The sequence below is a fragment of the Entelurus aequoreus genome, linkage group LG03 (assembly GCF_033978785.1).
Source record: "Entelurus aequoreus isolate RoL-2023_Sb linkage group LG03, RoL_Eaeq_v1.1, whole genome shotgun sequence".
Lineage (NCBI taxonomy): Eukaryota > Metazoa > Chordata > Actinopteri > Syngnathiformes > Syngnathidae > Entelurus > Entelurus aequoreus.
The window spans coordinates 64,203,231-64,218,364 of record NC_084733.1 but is presented as its reverse complement, the minus strand read 5'-3'; the positions used below and the strand labels follow the sequence as shown (position 1 = coordinate 64,218,364).

The window sequence follows — 15,134 nt, the reverse complement described above, 5'->3', positions numbered from 1 at the left end:
TCTTCGCACCAACTGCTTTTAAGCAGACCGCTTCCTGTACTTTACTTGAAAGTGTAGAGCGGGAAACTGGTAGGCGGCGATGCCGAACAGCAGCTGCAACGTCTTTTTTGGATTTTTAATGAAATCTTTATTCATATCACACTATTAACAACAAAACTGTCTCCAAAGTGCTGCACATTAAAAAAAAGAAACAAGAAAAGTAATCAAATTACCAGCATTTAAAATGAAACAAGTAAACAAACAAACAAATAATAATAATAGAATAAAATAATACAATAAAACAATAAAAAACTAATCAATATAATAGAATAAAACAATAAAAGACACAGAGGACTCACGGCGATTTAAAAGCCAGAGAATAAAAAGTGGGTTTTAAGACGAGACTTCAAACAATGATGATAGTCACACGGCTGGCATTGCTCCTTCTACTTCCTGGTTGCACGCGGTTGTTGATGCGATCACGTGAGCTCTGCACGGAGGATAATTTCTGTAACGGAACCTGGAATGGACTGCTTATATCGAAGGCTAACATCGGACATGTTTTTATATATTCCAAAATTATTTTTTTTTTTGTGGGATCAGACCAATGTCAATATCAGATCGGGATGCCCTTACTAGCGGGATAAAAGATGTGTTACGCTAATGAATGTTGCTGAGCGGACCGGAAGTATAAGATCATTTTTATTCATCCATCCATCCAACTTCTTCCGCTTATCCGAGGTCGGGTCGCAGGGGCAGCAGCCTAAGCAGGGAAGCCCAGACTTCCCTCTCCCCAGGCACTTCGTCCTGCTCCTCCCGGGGGATCCTGAGGCATTCCCAGGCCAGCCGGGAGACATAATCTTCCCAACGTGTCCTGGGTCTTTCTTGTGGCCTCCTACAGGTCGGACGTGCCCTAAACACCTCCCGAGGGAAGCGTTCGGGTGGCATCCTGACCAGATGTCCGAACCACCTCATCTGGCTCCTCTCGATGTGGAGGAGCAACGGCTTTACTTTGAGCTCCTCCAGGATGACAGAGCTTCTCACCCTATCTCTAAGGGAGAGCCCCGCCACCTGGCGGAGGAAACTAATTTCGGCCGCTTGTACCCGTGATCTTGTCCTTTCGGTCATAACACAAAGCTCATGACCATAGGTGAGGATGGGAACGTAGATCGACCGGTAAATTGAGAGCTTTGCCTTCCGGCTCAGCTCCTTCTTCACCGCAACAGATCTATACAGCGTCCGCATTACTGAAGACGCCGCACCGATCCGCCTGTCGATCTCACGAGCCACTCTTCCCTCACTCGTGAGGAAGACTCCAAGGTACTTGAACTCCTCCACTTGGGGCAGGTTCTCCTCCCCAACCCGGAGATAGCACTCCACCCTTTTCCGGGCAAGAACCATGGACTCGGACTTGGAGGTGTTGATTCTCATCCCTACGCACCGATCCAGTGAGAGCTGAAGATCCTGACCAGATAAAGCCATCAGGACCACATTATCTGCAAAAAGCAGAGACCTAATCCTGCAGCCACCAAACCAGCCTAGAAATTCTGTCATTTCCAGCGAGGGTTGGACTCCGCCATGGCTGCCCTTTGTCACCGATTCTGTTCATAACTTTTATGGACAGAATTTCTAGGAATTTTTATTCATGAGAGTTAAAATATAGGAAGGAAGGAAAGAAGATGAGTTTCCTGAAGGGTTGACGAGTAGGAGTCAAAGTCACATTGGAATCCCTTCAGAATAAAAATGGAATCCTTTTGAAGCGTCTTAAATTTACATCACCCAATCAGGATGTACTTTGCTGACAAATTACAAAAGACTAAATGGTCAACGCCAAGTTTTTACCAGATGAGGTGTGCTTTTGTTGTCACGGTGAAATTATTACACAAAAGGCTGATATTTAACCAGCTGAACTTAATAAGGATTGAAATAAGACGTCAGAGTGCCAACATTAGAACAATGGCGGCAACTTGCAGCTAAGTATGGGAACTGATAAAATTTTTGCGATCTTGATTCCACTTTCAATTTTGCTTAACGAGTCGCTTCTTTGATTCTCTAATGGATTCTCATTTGGAAAAAATTCTAAGCACGTTGATTATCATCAACTTTGTTTAGTTTAGAAGAAACATAGGTGTACAAACCCAACAGTGAGGTCTTAGGAGACCCACAGCCTCAAAGGGGGGCCCACGAGTCCTCGGGAAAAAAATATTTTGTTTTGAAAATAACTATAATACACCGTAGTGATAAACAAAATACAACATTAATTATTCTGTGACAATTACATAAGAATGTTTAGTAGTTACGTAATGTTAAATATTGAAATAAAAATGATTATTTTAAAATAACATATAAAAGAGGAATGGGCGAAAAATGCCCACAGATAGGTGTGCCAAGCTTGTGGCATCGTATTTAAAAAGACTTGAGGCTGTAATTGCTGCCAAGGGGCATCAACTAAGCATTGAGCAATACTTATGCGCATGTGATTTTTTTTTTTTATACATTTGCAAAAATGTTAAAATTTTTACATTTCACGTTGTCATTATGGGGTATTGTGTGTGGAATTTTGAGGACAAAACGTATTGTTCCATTTTGGAAATAGGCTGTAACATAAAACGTGGAAAGAGAAGTGCTGTGAATACTATAGATGCCACAAGCTTGGGTGGACATTCCCTTCCGGCTCGGAGAGGATCAAAAACGCGTCATTCATTCAACGTTAACATGTTTTGTGCGCTAATGTTTCTGTTTTGATGAAATATCCACTTTGTTCATGGTGCAAGTTGCCCAGTTGTCATCCTTTCTCGTAGATATCTCTTTGGCGTTTGTGCCACCGACCGGCGCCGTGCACAGAGACGTCAGGCGCAGCCAAAGGGAATCGATAAGGGAACCGCCAATAAAATTGGCAAATGGTTTCCAGAAATCGAAACTGCGCCAACATGGATGCACGCGGCTGGAGCCTCGTCACGCCACAGGCCGCAGGATTAGTACTATTAGCCTTCTGCCAGCGGCATATGAAATAGTTCCATAATTACAACATTGTGACACGCTGGGCTGACGCAGGATGAGGCAGCACTGCTGTGTTTCTGCGTGGCCGCGTTCTAATTACACAGAGAGAACGGCCATGTTGTCACTTCTCATCTTCTGCTCTCTGAAATGGGTGGAATCCACCTGCTTGCCAGGTGTAGTGACGACAATATTTGAATCAGACAGAGTAGGACTGCTTGATGGAAATAATAGGTGTAAGTATCTTTGAACAAGGGACACATTTTTGCCCCGTATTTTGTGTACCGTCTCCAGGGGGGGGCACATCGATACATTTTGTATATTAAAGATCCTAAAAACAATCTACTGTAGATTATTATATGCTACACTACCTGAAACTATTGTAGCTTTGTGCTATAGCTGACTAACAAATTAGTGTGAAATCTAACGAGAGAGCATCAATGATAAAACATTACATTTTTGACAGTAAAACAATATCCGTGCTGCAGACAGGAAAGTCCGGGACTGGGGAGAAAATCATCGGCCGCCTCCTGCCCTCCCTAGGGGACATTGCTCGATCTTGCTGCCTTCGCAAAGCACTTAATAAAAGTCACAATCCCTTCAATACTATTTTAGAGAGATATACAGTAAGAACTTGTTTTTAGGCAATACATCTTCTAAGGGAAAAAATACTACTTTTGAGTATCATAAGTTTGTTATAAGACACAAAACTTCACAATACTAGTAAGTATAGCTGTCAAAAAGTTTGAATTGCTCATTGCAAGATCACTTAAGTTTTTGAATCTGAAATATGTTTTATTTCAAGACATTTTACCAAGACTATTTTGACTTGATCCATTGGAAGATTTTTTCTGCTCATTATGAGCAAAAATAACGTGTACTGTTTTTTGCACTTGTTCAACCTGCTGCCATCAGGGAAGAGATTTCAGCCACACAAGAGCAGGACAAACAGAGTTACTGTTTTTACTTGTGGGCCAATAGGATACTAGATATGTCCCAATAGCTTACACTGTTTTTTACTGTTGCACTGCGGTTCCTACTAGAATCTAGGTATACAGTATATTTTAACATGTTATTTTTTGTTTGTATTGTATTTCAACTGCACCTAACAGAGCAGCCACATGTATTTTTGTCATGCTTTCATGTTTGACGACAATAAAGTGTTTTATTCAATCTATATTGTATAAGTCAAAGAGAAACTACCGTGTTTTCTGGACTATAGAACGCACCGGTATATAAGCTGCACCCACTACATTTTAGAGAAAGAATATTTGTTCCTTGGAGTATATGCCACAGATATATACATTGTGAAATTAGTTATTTACACAGAAAGATTCTGTAAATGTTTATTTACATACCTTAACTGTTTCCACATGGTGTCTGTAACACGGCCGTAAAACGGCTGATCAAACAAGACAGAAGTCATTGTCATGGACCCACTATTTGCGGAAGCTAGCTCTCCAATCAGCTAAACAAACTCAATAACTCCACGGTGACGTTTTGATGAATTTACTGAGGAATTTGTGAAACTAAAACAATACAAAAACATGCCATTGTTAATAATTCCAATACAGACACTCGTAAACATGTTAGCATATTAGCTAAGGCTAACGACACTAGCTTCATTACATTACGATAGTGCGTACAAATATGCATGAAAACACTCCTACACACATCGCACACAGGGGACGGTTTAGTAAGTATGAATAGTTCTGGTTACATTGTAAAACTTATAAACGTTGCTTGGAGTAATGAATGAAGAATTGATGAGAGTAGAAAGGCTATGGGCGGCTCGAAGAAGGAACAGGATTTCTACTTCCGGTTGAAGGCTCAGGTAAACAGAAGGGCAATGTACACACACCTATTCACTGTATTTGTTTGTTGTTTTTAAAGCTATTTGCATCATGGCCGTCAGCGAAGAAAAATCCATAAATTAGCTCCACTGCTTGTTATAAGGCGCAGGGTAAAAAGTAGTGGCTTTTAGTCTGGAATTTACAGTAACTGAGAAAGAGGAAAACTGTAACAAATTAATAGTTTTTCAACTACACAAAAATGTCAGAATATACAGAAAAAAGGTAAGAAATACTATTTTAAACTGTTTGTGTGGACATGACCGGAGTATTGTTTCCATTAGGAAAAAAAAAGGGCTTTTACATAAAGGTTAGCCTGAAGAGGGGAGGCGGGTGATGCATCGACGCTAAGAGGCGAGCAGGGTGAATGCCACGGCTGAGAGGCTCTTCAGACGGTGAAAGCACAAAATGAAAGTTCAAGTAAAACCGCATCCCTCAAAACAAACATTTCTAAAACTCCCCGTGTAATACACCACATGGTTTCAATATTGTCTTGATATTGTTACACTGTCAATAGCATGCACCAGAAACTAATTACAGTTAACACAGATCTTACTTATGGCTGATCGGCATCAGAACACCGCTACTACTAACCCGTCCACGTTCCCTGTAGGTGTCCCAATACCTTAACTCCACACCACGTGTCAGAAATCACTAATCGAGCAAGTAACCAGCCGCAGAACACCGTCAATCAAAGTCGGGTCTGGCCTCTGTCGACCCGATGGCAGCACATAACATAAAACATCAAGGACGGATGAAAAAGACGTGAGTCGTTGACCGTTGTTAAAAATTCTAACAGCCAATTCCGTCGCGATTTAGGCTCGGTAATGACCGATGATCAGTAAGAACAAGGCTAGCGTGGTGATGGCTGAATACCCTGAGACTGTTAAGCTGAAACCAAGTCCATCGAGGAAACCCCTGTCAAATGTTTAGTTGCTGACAATTCGTTGTTAAACTTTCAAGAAGTCGAGAGCCGAGGCTGTTTACTGCTCCAGCTGTGAGTTGCAGGCGCAGGCATGTGTTTGTGAGTGTGTGTGTGTGTGTGTGTGTGTGCGCACTAGTTATCTTAGCATAGCTGCTAGTTTGGATAGTGAAGATACTAAAATAAGCTTTGTTTCTGTTTTGAGCAATGATTAATTGTGATGTGAAAGGTTTATTTCAAAACCTGTGTGCAACTCCATAAAAGTTGTTTTTGTGCATAATTTGTTAATGTAGCACATGCTAATTGCATAAACATGATATGTGTGAAGTATTGTTGTAAATGTATACCGGTACTAATAAGGTACCGTGGTACTAATGATTTAAAAAGGGTACTACACTGCTTCTGAAAGATACCGTTACTTTTTTCCCCCTGGAAATGACGGCGTGGTCATGTCGTGACAATGCTGGTAAAACGAGCAGACGCACGTTTTAGGCAACGCATACGCATGGTGTACTTATAAGCAGACAAACTGTGGGAAATAAGAGGAAGAATGAACGTATTTTGGCTGAAAAACAAACGATAAAGGTGAAGCTTTAAACACTGAAGCACCGCTCTGGATGAGGTGCTTAGCTCTTGCTAGCCATTAGCTAGCTAGCGGCTCATGTCCAGCCGCAATCGGCAGTGTTTTAGCTACTTCTAAATCACTAATCTTCGACGCCATGGCGACAAATAAACGATGTTTCTTACAAATGTCATCCCTGCAAGATGAGGAATAGCTAAACATGCTTCACTACACACCATAGGAGGATACAATAGCTAACCGCAAGCTTGCACTCCTTAATGTAAACAAATGCCAAGGGTGGGTTTATACAGACAGAGACTGTAACGATACCAAGTACAAGAGTCGTATTAAGTCCATACTACAATGATTACATCGATACTTTTTACTATCACAAAAATATTTTTGTCTTTTTTTAATTGTTTACAAACTCAGGAAATACGTAGAACACAGGAGAACTTTAATTATACAAAATATTGGCATTGGAACAACCCTAGTTTTAAGTGTTTCATCTGCACTTTTCTTTGTTTTGATGTCATGCTGTATATACTACACAAGTTATTTGAGTGTATTATAATTTCAATTTTAATTATAATTTGAAAAAATATGTTGTACAACTACAAATAATCGTATTTATATTTTGTAAAAGCCTTTGTTAGTAGCCATTGTAAATATAAGTGCATAAATTAAGCTGTAATATTCAGACCTCTTTCAAGTTAGGTTTTTTTGGTTTGACTTTTTCTCTCTTGCTGGATTGAATCCCCTCCCTGGACTCTGTCCCAGACTTTTCCTAGAAGGAACTGGTAGACACACGAAGAATGTGACTAATATAAGTTTTTTTTTAAATCAATATCATATCTATACAGTATAGCAGGGGTGTCCAAACTTTTTGATTTGGAGGACGCATTGACCTAAAAAAATGTGTCTGGAGGGCCGAAAGCATGTCTTTGTTGTCCAAGTCTGCCGTGATTACAACACAGGAAGTAGTAACACACATTTGTTGCCACAAGTCGGAAGTGCGCTGGTAAAGAAACGTAAATCAATGCGCTGAAGAAAGAAGTTCCGGCAATGCTTAAAATGACCAAAGTACAGTAAATATTGTACATATTACATATTGTTACAAAGGTGTCTGTTACTACATTATATATATATACTTGCAGTGTGTATATAAAACGTTGATGGAGGGTTTAAAAGTTGTCTTAGCCCCATCTTCCAAGCATTTTTTTTTAAATCATATTATTATTTATTATCTTTAAATCCTAAAAAGAAACATGTGGAAGATGCAGCTAATGGGAGTCAGCGGTGTAGCCTTCAAAGCCCTCTAAAACAGTGGTCCCCAACCTTTTTGTAGCCGCGGACCGGTCAACGCTTGAAAATTTGTCCCACGGACCGGTGGGGGGGGTATTTAAAAAAAAAAACTTTTTTTTTTTTTTTTACATAAATAAATACAATCATGTGTGCTTACGGACTGTTTCACTGCAGACTGTATTGATCTATATTTATATATAATGTATATATTGTGTTTTTTATGTTGATTTCATAAAAAATAAAAAATAAACAATTTTATTTTTTTATTTTTTTATTTCTTGTGCGGCCCGGTACCAATCGGTCCGCGGACCGGTACCGGGCCGCGGCCCGGTGGTTGGGGACCACTGCTCTAAAACAACTTTAGGAAGCAACTTTTGCCGTGTAGCTTGTAGTGAAGCTTGCTACACTTCACTGGGGATATAACCTGTAGCCTAGCTTACTACATTTTCCAAGTAGCTTCCCCATCACTTGTATGTTTGAACCTAAAAATCCTTATTTTTGATACTTAGCACCATCTTAAAAGGACGCTAACTTTGCTTATATTTGCACGCTAACGGTTTTTGCTGGCTTTTTAGCGCATACTGTATGTTTAAACCTAAAAAATCTTTAATTTTTTTTTTACTTAGCACCATCTTGGAAGTATGCTCACATGTCTTATATTAGCATGTTGGCGTTAGCATGGTAATGTTTTATGCTAACTTTTTAGCTCATTTTGTATATTTAAACCTAAAAATCATTGATTTTGATACTTGGTGCCATCTTGGAAGTATGCGAACATCTCCTATTATAGCATGCTAACATTTTATGCTAATTTTGTATGTTTAGACCTACAAATCCTGATTTTTGATATTTGGCACCTTATTTTACTCTATTTATTTCATTTATTTAAAGACATATCTTTAAATTACACTATTGTTTATTCTGTTAACATCAGAGTCTGTTCTGCAAAATGGTAATCCCTAGAACTGTATAGTTTATGGATCTGGACCCACAGTTAAAATATACATCATTATATAATACACAATATACGGTACAATACAATTAATTTCGAAATAATCTACCCACCCAATAACCAGTTACAATTTCAAACCAACCTTTTGAGGTTGACATTTACAGAGAAGAAAGCTTAAAATCCACCAGTCAGTCTCGATATCTCATTATTCAAATTTGATTAAAAAGTTGGTTTTTTGAGATTTACAATAATCTTATCATACATACAGAGGTCACACCAAAATTATGCGACTAATGTGAAATCTTCAGCCTTAGGGAGTGTGGTAAATATACTAAGCATAACGTATCTGAGAAGTATGCTAACGTCTCTTATAGTAGCATCATATCGTTAGAATCCTATTGTTTTATGCTAGCTTTTTAGCAAATGTTGTGTAGTTAAACCTAATAATAATGGATTTGGTAACTTAGACGTATGCTGGCTTCGACCGACCACTTGAAGCCTAGTTTCTGTTTCACAATGTTGCAGTAGATGTTGGAGCTCATCTTTCCCTTCAAGGAACCACAGCTCTCCAGTGCCTGCAGCACTCATGCACACTGTAAGCACTGTTATCTTGACTTACATCTGCCAGATATTTAGACAACAATGGCGGTTTGTGGATCAATACTGCTAAACAAGCTGTACACTGACTACTCTAAAGTGGTGTACCTGGTCTCCAACCAGTAGCTCGTTAGCTACCGGGAGCTCGCCAGTTGATTTTGTGTAGCTCACCCAACATTTGCATAAACACTGTCTTTTTACAACTGTTCAATTCAGACCTATCTAATATCTGCTTCTGAATTACAGTACATTTGAAATATTACCAGTCATACAAATAAGACAAAAAAATAATTTAAAGTACCTTTAGTTATGATATTTTAAAAAAAACAACTAAACAGAAATAGATACAAATAACACAATTTGTTGATTTTTTAATACAAAATGTGAGTTGTGGATACCAACTTTGTGTCAATGTTCTGGAAACACAAGTTTATTCCCTCTTTGGTTTGGGATAAGCAATGAAAATAAAGTAGCCATTTTTATTTTGTAAAAGTAGCTTTGAGAAGACCCCAGTTCTACAGTATTGTCGCTTTACAAGATCGAATGAGATGCTTGCTGAAATGTGAGGACCGTACATGTTTTGGTGAAATACACAATATTATAATTGGGGTAAGGTTGATGTGTCAAAACGGTTGTTTTGTTCTGGAATGACCTGTTGGGGATGTCAGCAAAGTGCTTGTAGGCTACTGACGGGAACATATTCCTCCCACAGGCACTTAAGATGAAACAAAGGTAAAAGGAAGAAAAATATGACAAAACTCTAAAAACTTCAAAGAAACAAAAGCGTGTTGTTAACAAAAAGAAAAGAAATACCTTTCAACCGACCTGTCGACTAGCTTTTATTTTGGCGCTACCCGGCGCAGGGCGAGTCAAAAGAGGTCGGACCCGGGGAAATTAATGGTCCCTGGCGTCCGTCTTAGGGGGCTGAGGTCAAAGGTTGTGTGTGTGTCGAGTGAGACCAACCTCTCGTCGCCGTGAAGCCCAGCAGCTCTGTTTGATCTTCCAGACGACGGCGGCCACCAGCAGCAGTGACAGGAAGCAACTGTGGACGGACAGGAAGTCCAGTCAAAGAGAAGCTCGTAGACATAACTTCAATTTATCGCATTGCAATACACAAAACATGATAATTACGACTGTACCATTTCTTGCTTACCCTCCCTTATCTTTTCCCTTCTTTGTCTCCATCTTTAACTTTCTAAGTAAGCACCCCTCTTTTGCACTGTTCCCCGCAATCTAAAACATGGAATTGATCAACTGGTCTCTCAACGCAATTGACAAGATCTTCTCGACGAGAAGCTCATTTTTGGGGGAACCTGCGTGTCCTGACAGAATGTTTTCTGCTGTATATACGTGGGAGAAGTGGAAGGTCGTGTGCCTGGGGATTCTTTAAACATGCCTACTTGGAACCGCGAGAACCGGTCGTCTGCTCTGGTGTATCGGCAGGTTTGGAAGACGATGGCAGCTGTTCAAGGAGCCCAGAGGCGGCCTGTTGGGATCGATGGGATGAACAGGGCTGTGGGCACTCAGGCTATTGCAATTTTTTAAAATGATTAACATCTCAGAGAACCTTTCCGCAAAATTATGTTTAATTTGAGAGGCAGAACTGATAACTACAGTTGACGATTGAATGCATCTGCTCACCCAAACTAAAACAATCCTTATCTACAATTTGTCCCCAGGCAGGGGTGCTGCTAGGGATTTTGGGCCCCATGAAAATAATCTTTACAGGGCCCCCTGTATTATAATTTCATCATCATTAGGGGCCTCTCTGGGCCCACCTCCATCATGGGCCCCTAGAATCCGTCTCCTTTACCCCCCCTTTTCGGCGCCCCTGTCCCCAGGCAAGCTCATGCTGTAAACACGCCCAGTGAGACCATTGCAGTTTTTGACTGTTGGGAGAGACCTCGAACGCCTTGAAGGGATGTTACCGCGATGTCAGTCTACGGAATGCGGCAATCATTGAAATTCAGCAGAGCCAGATTCAACAGCAACTCTTCAGAACAACAACAGTCTCAACGTTTTGGTGTCGACAAATGGAAAAGTATCCAGTTATTGCTAAGAAAGCCCTGGGATTTTTTATACCATTTGTTACAACATATCTTTGCGAGCAATCCTCTTCGAGGATGCTGGACATAAAAACGAAGAAAAGGAACAGACTTTGCTGTGAAAATGACATAAGTGGCACTTGCCAAGGTAAAGCCATGCAAATCTGAACTGGTCTCTCAAAGGCAACAGCAGAAGTCACACTGATTTGCAGGTGTGTAATTTGTTGTGAATTCATGCACTGTGTTGGTTTTGTTCTGTGAACAAGGTGATGTTCATGCACGGTTCATTTGGTGCACCAGTAAAAAACATATAACTTTGTCTTGAATTTGAAAAATGCATTTAATTGTTTTTTCACTATCAATCAATCAATCAATGTTTATTTATATAGCCCTAAATCACAAGTGTCTCAAAGGGCTGTACAAGCCACAACGACATCCTCGGTACAGAGCCCACATACGGGCAAGGAAAACTCACCCCAGTGGGACGTCAATGTGAATGACTATGCGAAACCTTGGAGAGGACCGCATATGTGGGTAACCCCCCCCCCCTCTAGGGGAGACCGAAAGCAATGGATGTCGAGTGGGTCTGACATAATATTGTGAAAGTCCAACACATCCGCGAAAGTCCAGTCCATAGTGGGGCCAGCAGGAACCATCCCGAGCGGAGACGGGTCAGCAGCGTAGAGATGTCCCCATCTGATGGACAGGCTAGCGGTCCACCCCGAGTTGGGAGCAGAGTAGAAAAGAAAAGAAACGGCAGATCAACTGGTCTAAAAAGGGAGTCTATTTAAAGGCTAGAGTATACAAATGAGTTTTAAGATGAGACTTAAATGCTTCTACTGAGGTAGCATCTCTAACTTTTACCGGGAGGGCATTCCATAGTATTGGAGCCCGAATAGAAAACGCTCTATAGCCCGCAGACTTTTTTTGGGCTCTGGGAATCACTAATAAGCCGGAGTTCTTTGAACGCAGATTTCTTGCCGGGACATATGGTACAATACAATCAGCAAGATAGGCAGGAGCTTGACCGTGTAGTATTTTATACGTAAGTAGTAAAACCTTAAAGTCGCATCTTAGGTGCACAGGAAGCCAGTGCAAGTGAGCCAGTATAGGCGTAATATGATCAAACTTTCTTGTTTTTGTCAAAAGTCTAGCAGCCGCATTTTGTACCATCTGTAATCTAGTAATGCCAGACATAGGGAGGCCCGAAAATAAAACGTTACAGTAATCGAGACGAGATGTAACAAACGCATGGATAATGATCTCAGCATTGCTTGTGGACAAAATGGGACGAATTTTAGCGATATTACGGAGATGAAAGAAGGCCGTTTTAGTAACACTCTTAATGTGCGACTCAAACGAGAGAGTTGGGTCGAAGATAATACCCAGATTCTTTACCGAGTCGCCTTGTTTAATTGTTTGGTTGTCAAATGTTAAGGTGGTATTATTAAATAGATGTCGGTGTTGAGCAGGACCGATAATCAGCATTTCCGTTTTCTTAGCGTTGAGTTGCAAAAAGTTAGCGGACATCCATTGTTTAATTTCATTAAGACACGCCTCCAGCTGACTACAATCCGGCGTGTTGGTCAGCTTTAGGGGCATGTAGAGTTGGGTGTCATCAGCATAACAGTGAAAGCTAACACCGTATTTGCGTATGATGTCACCTAGCGGCAGCATGTAAATACTAAAGAGTGCAGGGCCAAGAACCGAACCCTGGGGAACTCCGCACGTTACCTTAACATAGTCCGAGGTCACATTGTTATGGGAGACACACTGCATCCTGTCAGTAAGATAAGAGTTAAACCAAGACAAGGCTAAGTCTGTCATCCCAATACGCGTTTTGATACGCTCTAATAAAATATTATGATCAACAGTATCGAAAGCGGCGCTAAGATCAAGAAGCAGCAACATAGATGAAGCATCAGAATCCATCGTTAGCAATAGATCATTAGTCATTTTTGCGAGGGCTGTCTCCGTAGAGTGATTTGCCCTGAAACCGGACTGAAAAGGTTCACAGAGATTGTTAGACGCTAAGTGTTCATTTAGCTGCTGTGCTACAATTTTTTCGAGGATTTTCGAGATAAACGGAAGGTGGGACACCGGCCGGTAGTTTACCAGGAGATCAGGATCGAGGTTAGGTCTTTTGAGTAGAGGATGAATAACCGCTTTTTTGAATGCTAGGGGAACAGTGCCAGAGGAAAGTGATAAGTTTATAATATTTAACACTGATGGACCTAGTAATACAAAAAGCTCCTTGATAAGTTTCCCAGGAATTGGGTCAAGTAAACATGTTGTTTGTTTTGTCCCATTTACACATTTTGACAATTCCTCCAATGTTATTTCATCAAACAGAGAGAAATATGAAACTGGTAGGGTTCGGTACCTCTAAGAAGGTTAAGAACCACTGCTCTGTATTGTCGGCCATAAGCACATGACCAAAACATTGGTAAAAACGTTTCTATCTAGCAAAACTCGTCATTTTCTGCCATACAAACCAGACCATAAACCAACTTTGTCATCTGTCATATCAACAGCAGCAGCTCGCTCTTTCTCACTTCGCCAGTGATGCGTTTACAGCCACACAAAAGTCGGACAACTCCAACACCACACAATGTGTAATTCCAGGTCGTTACACTGTGATTTACCAATCAAATGTGTGCTTATTCTACTGTCATTTGTTAAGAATCTTAATCCATAAATATTAAACATGAAATGCTGTTATTATATTAAAGAAATACCAATAAAAGGATATATTTTGCAAACAGAAAGTTACAAGAATGATCCCATGCTTACATCTCATTGTGCAACATGTGAATGTTTTAATGGGAACTAAATGCGATGTCTGAAAGGGGTACACATTATTTCCAAATCAGGACCCCCACTCAGACATACAATACTAGTACATAGTTCATGAAAAAAAATGTTTATTTTAAATGTAAGTGGGCCAAATCACTTATATTAGAAAATAATCTCATGGTAATGACTGCTGTCATTTGATTATGATAAAACATTTAACTTGTTATTTAGTCAGGTGTGGCCACAATGTGCACGTCTGATGTCGCTCACATGTGCTCTACTGAATGTTTAAGAAGTTTTTGCGTTTGCTTACACACATGAAAAATTAGAGGGAACATGCGGTGCTGCACACCCCGCGGTATAATGGACAACCCTCACATCACCCAGTTGCAAGTCTCGAGTTTTGAACGTAGTAATATGTGCTTAAGTTGCTTGAGGTTTCTTCCTGGCTTCGATTCGAACCGAACCCCCTACCCTCTCATAGGAGCTGCTTTCCCCCCTACGCCCTCCCCCATGTTGGCCTTTCCTTCCTACCTCTTTACAGGGCCCCGCCTGTTGACGACCCATCCTGTTCCGTCTACCCCTGTATACGGTCTGTCTGTTCTTGTACTGAAAACAAGGTTTACTTTTTAAGTGCAATGACGATAAAGTTCTCATTCCACGTCACTAGACAGTGGTCTCACATGACAGGGGAGGCGGAGCTTAAGGAAAGTACATCACTTTGCACTTTCCCACAAAATGCCCGAGGGGTTTGAAAGGTGAAGACTTGTCATGTCTAGAGTGAGTGCGTGTGACAAAAGGACAGGGAAATAAAGTGCGTGTGTGCATTCAAACACATCATCAACATCTCTAGCAATCTGAACTTCATTCGGCAACTGTCACACCTCTCGCTGATTTCCTGTCAGAATTCACGCTGTGTTCCGCCTCGCACCTTATAGATTTCAGCACTTCAGCGGAAAAAGACTCAAAACGAATGTTTCAGCAGAGGTGTCATATTTCATTCAGCTGCATTTGCGTGGAATACAAAATAAAAGAAAATAAAACACTCAACATGATGGCAGATGCTGAACAGAAGACAAAAATGTTTACAAAAACATGGACGAAATAGTTTGATGTTAAACAAAGTATT

General features: G+C 40.6%; 1 protein-coding gene across 1 annotated transcript in view; it reads right to left on the bottom strand.

The window, feature by feature from the left end:
• The window catches only part of LOC133645942 (attractin-like), a 100,580-nt gene that overhangs the window by 44,694 nt on the left and 40,752 nt on the right, over positions 1 to 15,134 (bottom strand). Inside the window, exon 4 of the mRNA XM_062040868.1 lies at positions 10,128 to 10,206. Coding sequence (XP_061896852.1) covers positions 10,128 to 10,206 — 79 coding nt within the window. The remainder of the gene's footprint in view (positions 1 to 10,127; positions 10,207 to 15,134) is intronic.